The sequence below is a fragment of the Halyomorpha halys genome, unplaced genomic scaffold, assembly GCF_000696795.3.
Source record: "Halyomorpha halys isolate HHAL.00 unplaced genomic scaffold, Hhal_1.1 Scaffold808.1, whole genome shotgun sequence".
NCBI classification, from domain to species: domain Eukaryota; kingdom Metazoa; phylum Arthropoda; class Insecta; order Hemiptera; family Pentatomidae; genus Halyomorpha; species Halyomorpha halys.
In genome coordinates this window covers 507,647-524,818 of record NW_027111618.1, presented here as the reverse complement: position 1 = coordinate 524,818, position 17,172 = coordinate 507,647, and the positions used below count along the sequence as shown (strand labels likewise).

The 17,172-nt window shown below is 31.2% G+C and overlaps 2 protein-coding genes and 1 non-coding gene across 7 annotated transcripts in view; 2 read left to right on the top strand and 1 right to left on the bottom strand.

Moving 5' to 3' along the window:
- Positions 1 to 647: 647 nt before the first annotated feature.
- Positions 648 to 1,970, top strand: LOC136795038 (UDP-glucose 4-epimerase-like). The gene has a single exon (XM_067049714.1). The coding sequence runs from the start codon at positions 752 to 754 to the stop codon at positions 1,868 to 1,870; it is 1,119 nt and encodes a 372-aa protein (XP_066905815.1). The 5' UTR covers positions 648 to 751; the 3' UTR covers positions 1,871 to 1,970.
- Positions 1,971 to 4,093: 2,123 nt separating this feature from the next.
- The window catches only part of LOC106686317 (cytochrome P450 4C1), a 31,874-nt gene continuing 18,795 nt past the window's right edge, over positions 4,094 to 17,172 (bottom strand). For all 3 annotated transcript variants that reach the window (XM_067049710.1, XM_067049709.1, XM_024359672.2), the window contains exons 2-13: positions 14,738 to 14,898; positions 11,204 to 11,310; positions 10,687 to 10,777; positions 9,241 to 9,426; positions 8,758 to 8,827; positions 8,529 to 8,655; positions 8,364 to 8,433; positions 8,172 to 8,287; positions 7,801 to 7,869; positions 7,475 to 7,646; positions 6,163 to 6,333; positions 4,094 to 4,362 (exon numbers count right to left, since the gene is read on the bottom strand). In XM_067049710.1, coding sequence (XP_066905811.1) covers positions 4,211 to 4,362; positions 6,163 to 6,333; positions 7,475 to 7,646; positions 7,801 to 7,869; positions 8,172 to 8,287; positions 8,364 to 8,433; positions 8,529 to 8,655; positions 8,758 to 8,827; positions 9,241 to 9,426; positions 10,687 to 10,777; positions 11,204 to 11,310; positions 14,738 to 14,891 — 1,485 coding nt within the window. In that variant the 5' untranslated portion in view covers positions 14,892 to 14,898 and the 3' untranslated portion in view covers positions 4,094 to 4,210. The remainder of the gene's footprint in view (positions 4,363 to 6,162; positions 6,334 to 7,474; positions 7,647 to 7,800; positions 7,870 to 8,171; positions 8,288 to 8,363; positions 8,434 to 8,528; positions 8,656 to 8,757; positions 8,828 to 9,240; positions 9,427 to 10,686; positions 10,778 to 11,203; positions 11,311 to 14,737; positions 14,899 to 17,172) is intronic.
- LOC106686318 (uncharacterized) overlaps positions 4,254 to 17,172 on the top strand; it is a 17,269-nt gene continuing 4,350 nt past the window's right edge. The window contains exons 1-3 of one of the 3 annotated variants that reach the window (XR_010844004.1): positions 4,254 to 4,383; positions 8,751 to 8,845; positions 13,542 to 13,616. This is a non-coding gene — a transcript (uncharacterized protein). Of the gene's footprint in view, positions 4,384 to 8,750; positions 8,875 to 13,541; positions 13,617 to 17,172 lie in introns of all 3 variants that reach the window. The other 2 variants (XR_010844006.1, XR_010844005.1) reach the window with 2 other exon arrangements.

Below are 17,172 nucleotides of genomic sequence, written 5' to 3'. Positions count from 1 at the left end.
AGACTCGATTTTTTCAAAATCAAAACAGTTATTTTAAGTAATTCATTTCGATAATACTGCATAATAAATCGTTCCAATAACCTGGAAGATAAGACGCGGGCAAACGGGTTGATGCATTTATTCCATGAATTTACTTTGCAATTTTTTTTTTAATTACATCGTTAACCGTGCTTTGGATTCCTTATAAGAAAGTAGGATTTATGTCTTTATCGACTATGATTGAAGTTAGTTTAAATCGCAGTAAGGAAGTAAAATCAAATTGAGCACTGTAAAGGGTTTTTTTTTTTTGTTTTTTTTGCGACCTCCTAATATAATTTCTTGATCCGCCCCTGGCAACCATCTGATGTTTTAGGAGTGACCACATAGCTTTCTGGGGGAGGTCATTCCATCTCCTTGGAGGAAACACCATTTTAGAGAAACTTCATAGTTTCCTAGATGACCTGTGTATTTTTCTGTGACATCGTGAATTCTTTTAAGGTGTTTTAGAATCCTTTTTTAAAAAAGTTTTTTCTCAAGTTACGAGGTGCAGCTTAAGCGACGATAAGAAGGAGGTAGTTTTCAAACATATAAAGTACACATGCTTTCTACGTATACTGTATAGAGAACCTAAAAGTATAATAATAAGAAGGAAAATTATTTTAAAAACGAATATTTATTAAGCAGCTGGAAAATATGATTATTAAATAGTAATTGTTAACAGAACTGTGTATCATTAGTGTAACTGCAGACAATATATGAATATTATAAATCCATGGATCAATGGAACAAAGCTACTGTTTTGCTGACTGGCGGGGCTGGCTATATAGGTTCTCATACTGCTGTCAAGCTACTCGAAAATGGGAATAATGTAGTCGTCATTGATAATTGCAGTAATTGTTACAAATCCCCGGAGCAGTTCATACCAGAATCCCTGCACCGTGTCCAGGAGCTGACGGGTAAAAGTGTCAAATTCATACCAGCTGATCTTCTAAACAAGGAAGACATTGAAACAGTTTTTCTTCAGTTTCATATAGACTGTGTTATACACTTTTCCGGGTTCAAATCTGTTGGTGAGTCTTGCAAGAAGCCTTTAGAGTACTATAGGAATAATGTCGTAGGTTCGATTAACCTTTTTGAAGTAATGAAAGCTTCCGGATGTTATCGTCTTATTTATTCTTCTTCTGCTACAGTTTACGGTAATCCTAAAGAGCTCCCTTTAGTCGAGACTTCACCTACAGGCAATTGCACAAATCCATATGGTTGGACAAAATATGTGATAGAGACTATGGCATCCAACCTTGCCGATTCCAGTAAAGATTGGAAAGTGATATCATTAAGATACTTCAATCCGGTGGGTGCCCACGAAAGTGGGAGAATAGGTGAAGATCCAAATGGGATCCCGAATAACCTGATGCCCTTTATTTCTCAGGTGGCAGTCGGTAAACGAGAGGAGCTGAAAGTGTTTGGGAAAGATTACGACACCAAGGATGGGACGGGTGTACGTGACTATATCCACATCCAAGATTTGGCAGACGGTCACGTGAAAGCTCTTGAGAGAATATTTAAGAAAGACTTTGATGGTTTTCGGGTTTACAATCTTGGAACAGGTACTGGTCATTCAGTTCTGGAAATGATACAGGCGTTCGAAGATGCTTCAGGTAAGGTGGTCCCATATTCGATTGCTGGTAGAAGGGAGGGAGATGTAGCAGTATGTTATTGTGACTGCCAGTTGGCCAACAGAGATCTGCAGTGGTATGCCAAGAAGTCCTTGAGGGACATGTGCGAAGATACCTGGAGGTGGCAAGAACAGAATCCTAATGGTTTTCAGGGTATTGTCGAACCATGCAGCTGTCCTGCGAACAAATGTACGTGCAAAAAAAATACGGCATGAGAGAATATTGTTGTTTAATGGATTTTTAATATGTAAGATTGAAATCAAATGTTTATTTGTTTAATAACACATGTATGGAAGGCTTTACTACTTACTAAAATAGTTTTCTTTATTTAATTCCATATAAACCACAGGTTTTACGACCAGTAAAAGTAGTTTTAGTGTTAATCTATGTGTTTTCTACTAACATTTTTTTTCTAATGCAGCCGTTTAACTTTTAATATTAATTTTGATTTGGATAATATTATTATAATATTACTATCTCTTGTTTTTTGCACTTCTATAGTCCCTCCGAATTAAGTTAAGAGTGTTGAAAATTTATATGTGAATTAGTAGTGTCAAAGTATCTTTTATGCACGATCTACACGTTTGCCACTTGCCACAAATCCAAGACTTGTACAAATACTTGGTAAAAAAGGAAGCAACAAACGTCGGTATTCATATGCTTGTTGTTTATTTTGAATTTTTTCGGCTATAACATTCAATTTAATCTAATTTTACTATTAAAAAATAAACGTAAATATCAGCAATGTAGGTTGTAGATGACAAAAATGACCTATAAATTCAACCTTACTTCTAGAATTTTTTATTTAATCACTTAGACATATTCTGGCCAACTTGTACCAGCCAAACCAAATAACTCATTCACACGCTAGCGCATTCGCGAATTTGCCTTTGTTTAGCAAACGTGTAGGTGGTGCCTTTAGTGGTTTTTGCGCGATATGGAATGTTTTTAATTATTCCAACTATATTCTTAATATAAACTGCAACCTCTACAAAATGAATTAGTGGCAAGGCACCCCTTGAAGACGTTTTGAGGAGTGTAGAGATTCAGGCTATGTAGTCTGTATTCAACTTCTTCTTCACTACCAGCAGGGTAGCCCCTTCCCACTCCTGTGAGATGATGGTGACAAAGGCAAAATGATATCTCCACAGGTAGTGGTACAACCTTTCCTGCCATAGAACGGCCTAGGGCAATGAAAGCAACTCAGGAAAATTGTATATTGTAGAGCTAAGCTTTGGAGCTTCCACCAAAGTGTCCTATTCCTTCTGATGATCCAATCCCATCCTGTCCTGATGCCTTTTTTGATGATGGTCGTCATAAGTACTCCAGAACTGGTAGTGCCACAATGACGTCTTCTAGGCAGGCATGATGACAACCTGCTGAGTCTTCTCATTTATGGTCTGTTTTAAGTTGTAGTCATAAGTGAACAGGAAGACACTGCAAAGGTTGTTTCACTAGCCGATTAGAGCGAGTATGTGCTTGGGTGGCTTCCTGATGGTATATGACTTTCTGTATTTCAGCACAGATAGTGTATGTATTTATTTTTTTAATGTTACCAGAGAAAACTATAGGTCACAAAGTTAAAATTTTAACTAAAATTAAATGTTCAGTTCTTCATAAAAACAACAATTACTTGGACAAATAATTTATTTCTGGTTTTTCATTCCTGTATTACTTTAACAGATAAAAAAAAATCTGTGAAATAAGAAATTATTACATTTTAAAATGAATTATTTTATAATGCATAGAAATAATAGTTAACTTTCTGTTAAAAACTGTCCCTTATTTTCTTAGCCAACTTATTACTGACTCTGAATTCACTAATTGGAATCATTAATAGTTTGTTCTCATTTGGCTTGACTATAATAACAATAAGCCAATTACATATTTTAAATTGTTTTTTTTTTAAAACAAATAAGTGTGAATTCCCTAGGATTTTTCTTGTTCGCGAATTCATACTTTTTGGACGTATTCATTGTTCCCATACTATGCTTGTTACATCAATTTCATCCAATATTCTATAGATTAATTAAATAGGTCTTGATTACTGGAAGAGCTAGAGGAAGCAACATACGGGTTTGGGGGTGTTTGTTCCAGAACGCCGAGTTCTGAAAGTTATGGATTTGATTCCCATCTGGGGCAGTTATAATTTATTTCTCGGCGGTCTTAAGAAATTAATCTTGACATACCCACCTTGATTAGTAAGCGGGGGCAACTCTAGTAGCCGCCAGGGGTCGGCAAAAATGACCACTAAGTCTACTTGGCAGACGAATTTACCACTCTCCCCCCTCTGATACCCATATCAATAACACTCGTTAATTAAACAGATGCTGCTGAAATTTCTGTGAATAATTTAATGAAAGGTATAAATTAAAAATTTCATTTAATAGTTTACATTTAAGGTTAAGGTTAAAATAGTTTTTTGACAGAATAAGAAATTTAAAAAAATATATATGTATTTTTTACATGAATGTAGTATATGGAGTATAATACAGAAGTTAATGGTTCAAATAAAAACTATCAATTAAAAAATAATAAAGATGACGAAATTCATGTCAATTTCGAGGTGTTAAACTAACATAAGGTCCTTTTTCACAGCGAAGAAGCATTTCTGGGCTGGGTACAAGATCTTTCTCAGATTTTATTTTGTAATGCAGCACCAAATGAGAAATTATAACCTTCATATCAAGCATTGCGAATTTTTGACCTAAAATATCATAAAGAAAAGGTAATTAATTTTCCATTTATGTTTGTTAATAACAACAGTTTTTAATATAAATATTCAAATTGGACTATAGATCTGTTAAAATATGGTAATGATCATAGAAATCATGTGTCTTAAAATAACTTTTGAGAAGTCACCCATATGGAATTCTATTGAATATTGAAAGAAAATTAAATAATTGTCTCTTTGTTGTCTATTCTGGCCCCTTTGTAGTCCCCTAAGAATTTTCATTGAGGCTAGGGGTAGACTGCTCAGAGAGTGAAAAATTAACCATTTTTAGCCCTTAATAAAAGCTAAAAAAACAAAATACAAAATAAGTTAGTATGTAAATAGGTTCTGAAAAACTATGAAACAATGTAATGTACAAACACATAAGTCTTCTCTGAATTTATTGTTTCGAGCACTAGAGAGTGACCACTAATAAAAATACTCCCATATTTTTCATGTTCCTGAACCAACTGAACAAAGGAGACTACTTGTTTTCTGCTTCTTACTAGTGTCCCATGATCTTCCTTCAGTAAGAAATTTTTATTTGTTAAGGTATATAGGTGAGTGTTTTATAAATGCGCTAAGGACTGACTGAAACTGAGTGACAGAGAGAAATAATTCCACACAACTCCTGAGTGAGAAAGTGAATATTGATTAGTATGTTCCATCTAGAATTCAAATTCTTTTTTATTCTAATACACTTGAGAGAATACTGAAAAGATGGCAATAATTTTTTAAAAGTTTATTTCTACAGAAGCTGGTACCATTAATTTGTAATATCTCCGCCTCAGGCTTGTGACAACAAGCATTATATATTTTATAACTATATAATAATGATTGATTAGAATCCTTAGAACCATAGTCCATGCACTCTATTACGTTTCCAACAGAACACTACACCATGACCTTCATATTCCTTTTGTCCTTGACCTCATACCAACCAGTCTCAAAATTCCATATAAAGTTCTCTGATTATCCTAATCCAATTCCACCCATCCTTACAATCCACCTCGAAGGTTGAAATGGCATTGGCCAAGAGACCTTTAGTAAAAATAAAATAAAAAAATTGGATTTCTGACAATGGCCAGATGCTCCACTCATGTAGAGTGATTGGGGCTTTAGCTCAATTACTCAGCCTTCACTGGCTCATTACTAGTAACGTGGTGAGAGGGCTGCATTGGAATCTCGAAGGGTTCTGCTCTACCCCTCATTCGTAGGGGATAGAATGGGCTTGGGGATCCTCAGGACAAGATTGTAAATATTGTATGTAATTGATTTCACTTAGTTTGATTATGTTCATTTTATTTATTTATTTTTCTGTTTATATACATTTAGAGATTTAATTTATTTATTTTTATATTTTATTTTATTTATTTTTTTAATTTTATATTTACTTATATTTTTTATTTTATTTATTATTAGTTTTTTTTCTTATTTTTTGTATGAATGTGTACAATTACCACTATTACTCATTGCCCAAGTTTGTGGCAGATTGTAATATTATCAATAAATAAATATAAAGAACCTGAAGGTGGGTAGGGAGTGTTGGTCTCAAGAAAAATAATTATAGAAAATAAAAACATTCTCATTCACTTGGTTGTTCATTTTAAAAAGCTCTGTAACTAAAATAGCATATAAATTTGAGAATGGGCCATGGGCTGCTTAAATGTGAAATCCATATTTTATAGATAATCTTAAATTTGATAGAGATTTAATTAGGATAAAATGTACCTAGAAAGCTAGATTTGGTACTAATAAATATACTAATATTTTACTTTGTATATACAAAATTACCAATGCAGTTCCTCGGCCCTGCTGAGAATGGTAAGTAGGCAAATGGATGTTTTTGTGGTTCAAGAAATCTATCTGGATTGAATTTTTCTGCATCTGGAAATAGATCTTCTCTCCTGTGTAGTGCATAAATGCCCATTGTGATCTGTGTTCCTTTTGGAACTAGGAAACCACCTGGAAAAATGTTTGAATATCAATTTCGGAGAATCTGATGTCTCTGCTAAATATCATACAAAATAGAATGTTAAAATTGTTATGATTTATTTAATGACTACTGGTTTAAGTCATAGTGATCCATTGAAGCTGTGGATTTATTGAACCCATTTATTCATTTATTTTACTTTATTTACTGAATATATGTTAAATCCATTCCTCATTCTGAAATGTTTCATTTTCTAATATTTTATTTATTTATACATGTTTAATTAGCAATATTATTTGTAAAATTATCTTGGCATACACTAGATTTTGAAATGTAAAAAATTAATTCGTAGATAAATTTAAAAGACATGTTCAGATTATCCTTAGAACAAATCTTTCAGTGAAAAATATTACAAAAGCCCTAAACACATGGGCAATCCTGGCGTTTAGCTTATTCCTATGGCATTTTAAAATGGATCAATACAGATTTGGATGCAATAGATTCTTATCAAAGATGGAAAATGGTGAACTCCTGAAAGCATCAGTGGTATGAATACATCTTTCCAGAAAAGTGGAAGGATGAGGCCTTTCAAGCCTGTCAAAAATTTACCATAAAGAACTTGTCCTGAGTTAGTTTATAACCAATATGGCATCAAAAATAATATGATCTATTTTGGCATAGGACAACAGTTACACTACCCTAAACCTATGGATTAAAATTTTTCTCTGCAGTAAATCAAGAACTTCTGCTTGATAACACTTGGAAACTGGCTATTCAGGACCAGGTCATAGTTATTAGGACATGCAGATGCCCTACACATGGAGGAGCGATTTCTGAATTATGTTGTCTCTGTGAAGCAATACCCAGTATTATTTATAACAATAACACCTACTTGGACCTAGGTCAGGCTAGAAAATATTTATCTCCATTGTTCATTAACTTCCTAACAATGCTTGCAGTCCTTGTTTCAGGATACTTAAAGAAAGATCCAAGTACTTAATCTATTTTAACTTTACCATCATGTCTGAAATCCAAAAATCTATCATAAACTGTTGTTAATTATTTTGGAGAAAAATAATTCAAGTTATCTTGTGTTTCACATGCCATCTGCTTTTGAGAGATTAATTAAATTACCAAAGATGAGTTTAGTTTCTTGTTCATGAAGATACTCACTTGATGGAAGGAAAATATCTTCTATAGCCTCTCGTCCTATCATTGGAACTGATGGGTACAATCTTAAACTCTCTTTAATTACTCGTTCTAAATAGTCCATTTTATTATAGTCCTCCATTGTTGGTTCTTCTTTACCTTGGAGAATATTTGACACTTCATGATACAATTCTTCCTGTAGAGTTATTTACTTATTGTTATTCTCAGGGTTTGAGGAACATTTTAAAAAATTACTTTTTTTTATTTTTTTATCACAAATCAAATTAGTTTCTAAAAAAAAAATAATGCATTAAAAATGCCATGAAGGCACAAAATCATATGTTTCAAACCTGCACATCTTGATGGATTCCGAGAAGCCAAGTTGTAAAAGTTAAAGACATTGTCGTTGTATCGTGGCCCTAAGAATAAAATAAGCATGATTATTAAAGCTCTTTAAGAATTACTGACATTTATCTTAATTTTATCAAATGTAAGTTCTTCCTTTATTAGCCCTTTTTTTCAATATACATCAAAATGTGAGTGAAATAATTGAATTCTCAATCAAATTTTCGAAAAGAGTGATTTAAATCCATTTAAGAAAATTCTAGTTGCACGTTCCCTTAATACATTGATCACAAAAACCAAATAAATTATATTTATCCAAAAAAATAGAAATGTAATTGTATCATATTTTAAAAAATTGTATCGTTTTGAAACTAACCTCGAACATAAATGTGATAACTTCATCTTGTACATCTTTATCAGATTGAAAAGCTGGAGCATTATTCTCTTTCATTTCTAGAAGAAGCTGTAAGAAAGCTGTCTTTTTTTTTATACCTGTCAACATTAAGAATTGATATAGGCTTTCCAAACTAAATTAGGTAAATAATGACACATTCACAAACATACTGACCATAGGCTTCATCTGAAGAAGTTATACCATTATCATGTGTAGTTTTGGAACATCTTTTACTTCTTATCACCTATAAATTTTATCAACCAAATTTAAATTAATTTATAAATCTATTAAGATTAAACTAGATAACAAGTACAATTATTCTATTAATGTTTTTGTTACCTCCCTTGGTAATGAAAAAAGTATTCTGAGGAGATCTGATTCTTTCTTTCTACGACCAGAGAGAGTATATATTGGTTCCAAAGTAAGTAAAGGGTTACTCATTTTCTCCATAAGAGCGGTAGTCATTCTAAGTATATAATTACATTTTTTATCAATATATTTCATCAACTTTAATGAAATTTTTCAATATTAGTGCATTAATAAGAATTAAATGAATTTCAGGTCTTACTTAAATATACTGGTTGGATACTCTGAATGTGGATTTGTTTGTGCTTTTAGCTCTGTGCCCATTGCGGTCTCTAAATAAACAGAGAGAGGTACAGTTTAATAATTTTTAATAACACAAGTAAGAATAATTATTTTTATATATGTTTATCAGAATAACAAAAACTTGAATAATATCTGAAAACCAACCAATAAAACAACTATGGATAACAATTTTTTCATGAAATGAAGTAATGCTGATAACTGTGCTGAGTGACATAGGTAATAAGCAAAAGAATAAATAGTCAACATCCAATTATATTGAATAGGTACATTTAGGCCACATTTAGTACATTTAGGTTATATAAAAGATAATAATAACAAAATAGAGATTATGCCACTTCATTAAAATCAGTTAACTGAGAACTTTATGATTGTAAAAGGGTGTAAATGCATGATATAGTGTCATTAGTTTTAAAATTTTCAGATAGCTTATGTAAATATTTACCTGCAATGGCATCTAAAGCACAGTTAGACATATATTCTGTTAAGTGGAATGGACCTTGTCCAACTTTATCCTTAAAGCACTCTATAAGGATCTTCGAACATTTGTTAAAAATAGGAACAAACTCATCAAGGATCTTGAAGTGAAAAGTTGGTGTAATAGCTTTTCTTCTCATCTGCCATAGTTTACCTAAAACCGGAAAGAAGTTGTGGGATAAATCTTTTCTCAAAAATCTAATCTAATCTAAAGATATAACTTATATCTATAACAAAGATGTAGGCATTAAAATGTATATGTAAGGTAAAAAAAGAAAATATTGTGGAGAGTATTAGAGCATAGGAGATCAGCTTTGAAATACTAATTATTTTATATAATAATTAGATATTTTAAATATAGGATTAACTAAACTTACATAGAAAGGATTTAATTTTTCATTATATAATCTTAGTTTATTATTTATTTGCAATTATAAGGTATAATTCCTTTAAATGAATAATATAGTTAAATCTATTTGATGATAGTTTAAGGATTTTAATGTGTAACTATCAATTAATTTTTTTATTGTATTTTATTAATTTTTTTCACTCATGATTTGGTTAAGCTTAAAGAAAATACCTGCCAAACTTAATTAAGTAGATGGCAGAGTGATTCTGTATACTGGTAACTGTAAATAATTAAAATATTTCAACTTTCATTTATTGAATGGGAATGTTCCGTCTATAATAGGTCGAGATGTTGAAATTTTATAAACTGTGAAATTAAGTGAAAGGTACACTATTTGCAAACTATCACATTCCATTAGGTACACAAAACATGGCTTGCAGAATACAAGAATTGTATAAATACCCTGAGTTTTCAGAGAAGTCACATCAGCCTCAATCCACCCTTAGACCTGTCCAGTTTATATTCAGTTAGAAGAAAGTTACAGAAAGTGTCACCAGTTAAATAGCTGTATACATATATTCCAACCTTTTTTTTTTTTTTTAGGTATATATTTCTTACACTTAGAGTAGATATTATTTTAAAGACAGAAAAACCTCTATTTAAAATTTCTGCTTCATTGATATTATAATAGCAACATTTACAATGTCCTACTCTACTTTTCATTATACAGTTACTACTCTGTTCCTTTGGGTCATAGTGTGATATTACCTGGCATAAGGTTTTCCTCAATAAACAGTTAATCTAAACTAAAAAGAATTTTTCAAATCAGAATGGTAGTTAATGAAATTATTCTGACATACAAACAAACTCTTTAGCTTTTTATAATAGTATAGATTAAAGATTATTTTTCTAAAATGTTGCTAGCGTAGTGGTGGTTTTGTACTCAATAAAATGATTTTATTTTTGAATTTTTTATAAATAAAGAAAGTTAACATCGCCTCTTAGAATTCAGGCTTAGATTTATCAAAATTATCAATTAATGACAAACAATTATACATTTTTTACCTGAGCTAATTAGAAGTCCAGTACCCAACCAAGGAAATAATTCATCATAACTAACTGATTTTTTAATTAAAGACTGGCTAGACATAATCATCTGAAAAATATTGAATTAAAATCAGAAAGTTGATTATTGTTAATTTTACAACACTAGTTCACTATATTAATAATTTGTCATAAAAATATCATTTAAAAAAAATTATTGAGGTTAAATAAACGGAATAATTAAACTATTTAGCTCATAATTTTCTATATTTCGAATTGAAGTATAAAATATGTTGAAAGTAAAAATTTCATTCTTCATTGATAATTTGAATGTCAATGTCCATTAGTGATCTCAAACTCTCATTTCATTATTTTAAAATATGTTACTAACCATGATTTTATAGTAGGTCTTGTATTTTGTTTTTAACCTTTTTTTGTTTTAATTTTTTATATTTGGCATTTTTTTTTTAATTTTAGAGGTTATAATACTAAACAATAAAAGTTAGTTTTATTAATTAATCTTCTGTTAGTCACTTACTTGTATGTCATCTGGGTCAACCAGAAAAATGTGTAATTGAGGGCCTAGCCAAACACGAAATGCGTTTCCATATATCTTCCTGTGTTTTTCCCAGCTTTCTGGTGCCTCTAATGAAAAATAATTCAACTCTCTAAAAATTAATATAAGAATACTTAAATTCTAGGAATATTATATAAGTTTGAAATAAATATGTAAAGAGAGTAAATAATATAAATGTTTTAATATTTAGAACATTCAGTTTTTAAGCAGCCTAGTAGGAAATTATATTGTTAATCAGCAATCAAGACCACAATAAAGTTAAAAAAGTGACTTCTCCAAGGAAGATTATTTTAGAGAGCATATAAAACACTCTTTAGTGGAAGTTCTGTTAGATCTTGGGATTGCTAAATGGAACAGGTTGATGAGCAACACCTTTTCATCACCTAGTTCTAGTCACAGTTTGTTTAAAAACCCATTAGATTATAACTTTATCACATATAACCAAAATTAATCAATATCACAAAAGACCTTCCCATTTGTTATCTGCAGTTAATCCTAGTCTTCATTAACCTAGTTTTATCTCTTTCCTATACTTCCTGTTACATTGATAAAACTACAAATGATTCAACTAGCAGTATAGAGGGGACTTAAGTTAAATTATTAATTAAATCGAGCTACATTAGAAAAGTGGCTAAAATGGGCTGGATACTCCTGTAACATTTTAGCAACCTTATTCCTTACAAATAAAATTGAAAACGAAAGTTTTTGGCATTTTTTTCATACAGGGTAGCGAAGCAACCAATTTATATGTTCAATTTAAAGTCAACTAAATACGTCACTGTATGCTACTATCTAGTGTATAAAAAACCTCCATCATTAGAGCCACAACGTAATGATTCCTCTAAAGGACAAGGCAAACGAGCTAACAATCAAATAGCTATTTATGAAATCATGGTCGGATAAATAAACGGATGGGAGACCATTTAGGCGAGTGTGTTAAGGCTTCACCTTAGCAATCTCGAAACTGTTGCGGTGCCGGTTCGATTCCTGCCTGGGTGCATTGACTTTTATTTCACAACAGTCCCACGAAAGGAAAACGACCTTCTCACACCATTTAGAATAGGGTGGTAACCTGTAGAATAACCACTCGTATATCAAAAATGGCTAAGAAGAGATTGAAAAAAAAAAGACGAATCGATTATTCTGTTAACCAGAACAGAATAAATGTTGTCGTCATCTTCGGCTGACCCATATTTCTTAAATTTATAATTCTCAAAAAGATTTGCGACTACAGAATGTTTTCCTGCACAGATTCATCTTTATCTATCTAACAACTATCTTAACGGGAAAGGAATATCGGGTTGCAATTCATGGGACCTTTTACAAATAGCTATCTGATAGCTCCTTTGAGGGACCCATAGGAAAATCTCGACTCCATTTTGTCACTATGTCGAAACACCTCTTTTTAACGAAAGTTTTGGAAATTCTGAAATGAATTTTGACACATCTCAGTGTAGTAAAGTTGACTTTTTAACCTTTCCCATTTTGTCTCTAGACCATAAAATCTGGAATTTTCAATGAATGATCCCAAAAAAAAATCTGATTTAAAAGTAATTTTATGTTGATGATCTTTAGGGTATGACGCGTCCTTAATGGATAAGCCGACAAAAACTGGAACAGTATTCAACGATTGTTGAACAGCCAAACGGTGCGAAAAATTGTACAAGCATAATAAACAAAATAAATGAATGGAATATATATGGTCCGGGTGCGGGAAAAAAAAAACTCAAATTAATTATAATAATCAAAATCGAATTATACTATTTGAGGTTTTTTTGACCACACCCGGACCATATTCCATTCATCTATCGCGGTCAATCAATAATCTTCCAATAAACAAAATAGTTTGAAGATTCTAATTTCCCTATAAGAATCCATCATAATTTGAGTGCGTACCTTCGGCCGTCCGAGTGGACTTGAGTGCGTCATGATAACGGATTTTTATGGAATATTAAATTCTTAAACGATTTTTTTTAAAGTTTGACGTTAATCTTTCAAAACCATAACAAAAGAAATTGTTTGGGTTTTTGATAATTTACTCCTCTATGTAAGTCGGATCGGAAAAAATCGTTCTAAAATAAGATTTTCATTGAAAATGCCTCAGCCCATTGGAAATTCCAAAGTTAAGTGCGCTGAAGAAGAACAGGAAGATGTTAAAAAGTCGACTTCATTGCCAAAAGTAACTTGATTCATCATAACTGAAACCTAACGAGTTTCGTTAAGAAATTCACAAAAAAAAGGGGTGTCAATCGACCTACCAATTATATGTATATTACTAATTGTAAAATATTAATTTTAGGAATAATTAATGACAGTTTTTAAAAATCAAGAAAAACTCATTAAAGGGAAGATATGAAACAAAGGATAATTTAAGGTAATTACATAAAAATGTAATAATAATTGGCTTTTCTCATTTCATATAATAATTGTTATAAATATGCAGTGTGTAATATTGTTGTGGTATTGATTCGGAAGTGAATGTAAAAAGTTGATACAATATAATTGTAAATTGCGTTAAACGGTGTAAAGATGTCTGAAATGGGGGGCCGTTTGTAGCCAAGGGTGGTGGAGACCTTGGTATTAGCAACTTTGGAACTGCAGTGGCGTTGGTTGGGATCTGGTCTGGGGTGTTGACTTACATTTCGAGACGACTCCCAGCGAATGAGAATATGACCCTTCCACCATGGTTCGAATAGGTTGGTCACCTACAAATAAACCCCTCCCCATCCCGTATGTCATAAATGACCAGGCAGATGGAAAAAAAAACATGTCCGAAATGTCCTTCAATAATAACTAAATAAAGAAGTAAGAACTATAAGAGTCTCCTTTAAAAAAAAAAATTAGGTAATGTTATAATTGTGTATTTTTTTAAGGGTAGAACATGTCTCATACATCTTTAAGTCAAAACAGAGGATTTAAAAACTTTTTATATAAATTCTACTACTTAATATAAACTCGTTAGTAAAATGAAACTTGTTACAATGAAATTTGTTACAAACGAGACTTTCACAAGTCTATAAACCCGATAACTATACTAATTAAGCATGAGCTTAAGTAACTATGGCTTCAGTGCCAATTAAGTGATTTTCCGACAAAAACAAAGCTACTACATTTATTTTAACAAGTGACTGGTGATTTTTATAGATGAATAATCATATCGCATATTTTAGTTGAAGACTACCCGGTTATTGTTAGTCGTTTTAATATTTCTGAACTTAAACATCATAAATCATGTTATATGATTCTCTGACTATTCAGTTTTGATACAAGGCCAGTTGTGGAAAAATTAAGCCAAATGCAGAATGACAGAGATCGAGAAAGTAGTTTAAGTCAAATTCGTTTTTTCGCCATTTTGAAAGTTTGACCATTTTTTTTTCTGTGTACATTAGTTTCAAGAACAGCGTTGTGCAATTTATAGGAATTATGGGAGAGAGAAAATGGCGGAAGTGTCTGTTATTCTGTAAACATTAAATTTTGATTAATACTTATCCTTACTGGGTCCCATGACGACGAAATTCAAAATGTTTCCGATGATAGGGTAGGCTTTAGGACCTGGGATATTCCTCGCAATCCTGCTCTTCCTGTCCGGGAACAGTAGCCATATCAGAAAGACCGCTAATATAGCGGACAGAAAAAGGAAAATCACCATCAAGTACCTGTAAGCATAATATACTCGTATTTATATCACATTTTTTTTTTTATTAATAAATCAACTTTTGTAAATAAGACAAATAAAATTATAATAAAAAATAGCGAATATAATTATATTATATTATACTTATAATTATTATACTATAATATAACTTATAGGATACAAGAAACTTCCATATATATTTAATAGTATACAAGTGGAAGCCAATGATTATTTAATCTCACTGTGTAAAAATAAAAACGTAATATTTATTTATTTATAACACTCCTTTTGAGTAAAGAAAACTGAAAATTTTGTAAATAGATTTCAACAAACAATAGCGCCATTTTAACAAGTTTTGATTTTTTCAATTTTATTATATAATGCTTCACTATTGCTATATTAGAGGATTTATATAGAATTAATGAACATAATTGATATATTGATATAAATTATTGTATTTAGTTAAAATTAATTATCTGTGTATACTTTATTATTATGATTTGATGTCATAAATTCAACGAAAAGGAACTAAACAGAAATATGTATTATGTTTTTATAGCTATATTCATATATATATTTTTTTTTACCACAAAACTCAAAGCTCTACCAATAGAGGTATGTAGGAACCCAGTTTCTTAGGTATATGTTGTAAAATTAATATTTGAAACCCATATTTCGCCCTTTATTGTGTAAATACAATATAGCTTAATAGAATCATTTTTTAGCACCTCAAGAAACCCTTAAATACGAACTTTCGAAAAAAAAAAAAATCAGAAAAAATTTCAAATGAAAAATAGTGTTTGGTACTTTGAGATGTCACTAAAAACGAACATGAAATGCTATTTTCTAGCAAAAAATGTGTTGACTTACTTTACCCCGAGCCACATTATGTTTTTTATAATTTTTCAGGAACATGGTATAGCTTAATAGAACCACTAATGATTTTTTCTAAATCCTCGGTAGGAGACAAATCGATTGGTGTAGAGTAACATTGGGAAAAATGCATGATTTCTGTGCTAGAAACCAAAAACGCTCAATTTTTTCATAACTTTTCTACTCAATAATTCGGGGATTTCATTATCTTTAAATCTTCCTACCGCGAATGGGAAAATTTTTAAAAAAATGCACGTAAATCGGTCCACTAATTCAGAAGTTTATTGTGGACAAATAGTCGACCATTCGCTTTTACATAAATGCTTCGCTATTGCTATATTTGAGGATCTATATAGTTTTAATGTACACAATTATATACAATAGTTTTTATAAAGTATACATATCAATAAATGATCATATCTAGTCAAAATTAAATATGCACGTATACATTATTATAATGATTTAGTAACATAAATAAACCAATATATGCGATGTAGTCGTTTTTAGTACTTCAGAAACCCATTTAGGAAATATTTAAATTTTTTTTCATAGAAGAGACCAATTTGCTCACTGTTTACACGGTACTACATAAGTATATTAGTACAACATTAAAAAGATTCTGACCGACTATGAAAGTGTGGTACCTGGTGAAAGTTAGGCCCTACATCGGTCTCTGATTTCTTTTAAAAATCTAAAAAATTGTAATAATTTTAAAACCGCTTACCAATCCACACCAAATTTGGTTGTGGTTTAGGGGTCTATAAACTTTACTAGAGGACACAAACCACAAATGAGAAACGGAAATATAAAATAAAACGTGTGAATTTTTTTCCCCTATTTGAAACCCATATTTCGCTCCTATGAGGGCATCAAATATAACCATATTTGTCGATGTCGGCTGAAAGATCATACATTGAGCTTTCCAACGGTTCTATTAATATAAGAAATTGGATGAAACGAAGAGGAGTTGTGAACAGTTATATGAAAAATAGTTGCCGGGGGGAAAAAAAAATGCTCGGAATAAATCGAGGCAAAAAATTTCTAATTTCTTTGAAAAATGGTATTTGGTACTTTGAAGCAAAGCTAAAAACGAATATTATTTTCTTTTTGAAAAAAAAAAATTCTGACCTACTTTACCCCGAGCCTTACGCTTAATCTTGTTCATAACTTTTTACATTTATAGATGTATATATGTTAATATTAACTATCGCTACAATATAAGCTAGCATATACTATTACAGATATAATAATATTATGAATATTTCCAATATTGAAGCTTAGTCAGTATGAAACTAGGCTATGGATGTTTCATTAACGGCTCTGCCAGACACCGAATCCTTGCCAGACTTGATGCGGTTCATCATACAGGGATACGTATCGCAACCGGCGCTTTTCGAACTAGCCCCATTCTTAGTCTGTGTTC

What these genes read in the sequence shown, in the direction of transcription:
- LOC136795038 (XM_067049714.1), top strand. Translation starts at nt 752, where the DNA reads ATGGATCAATGGAACAAAGCTACTGTTTTGCTGACTGGCGGGGCTGGC.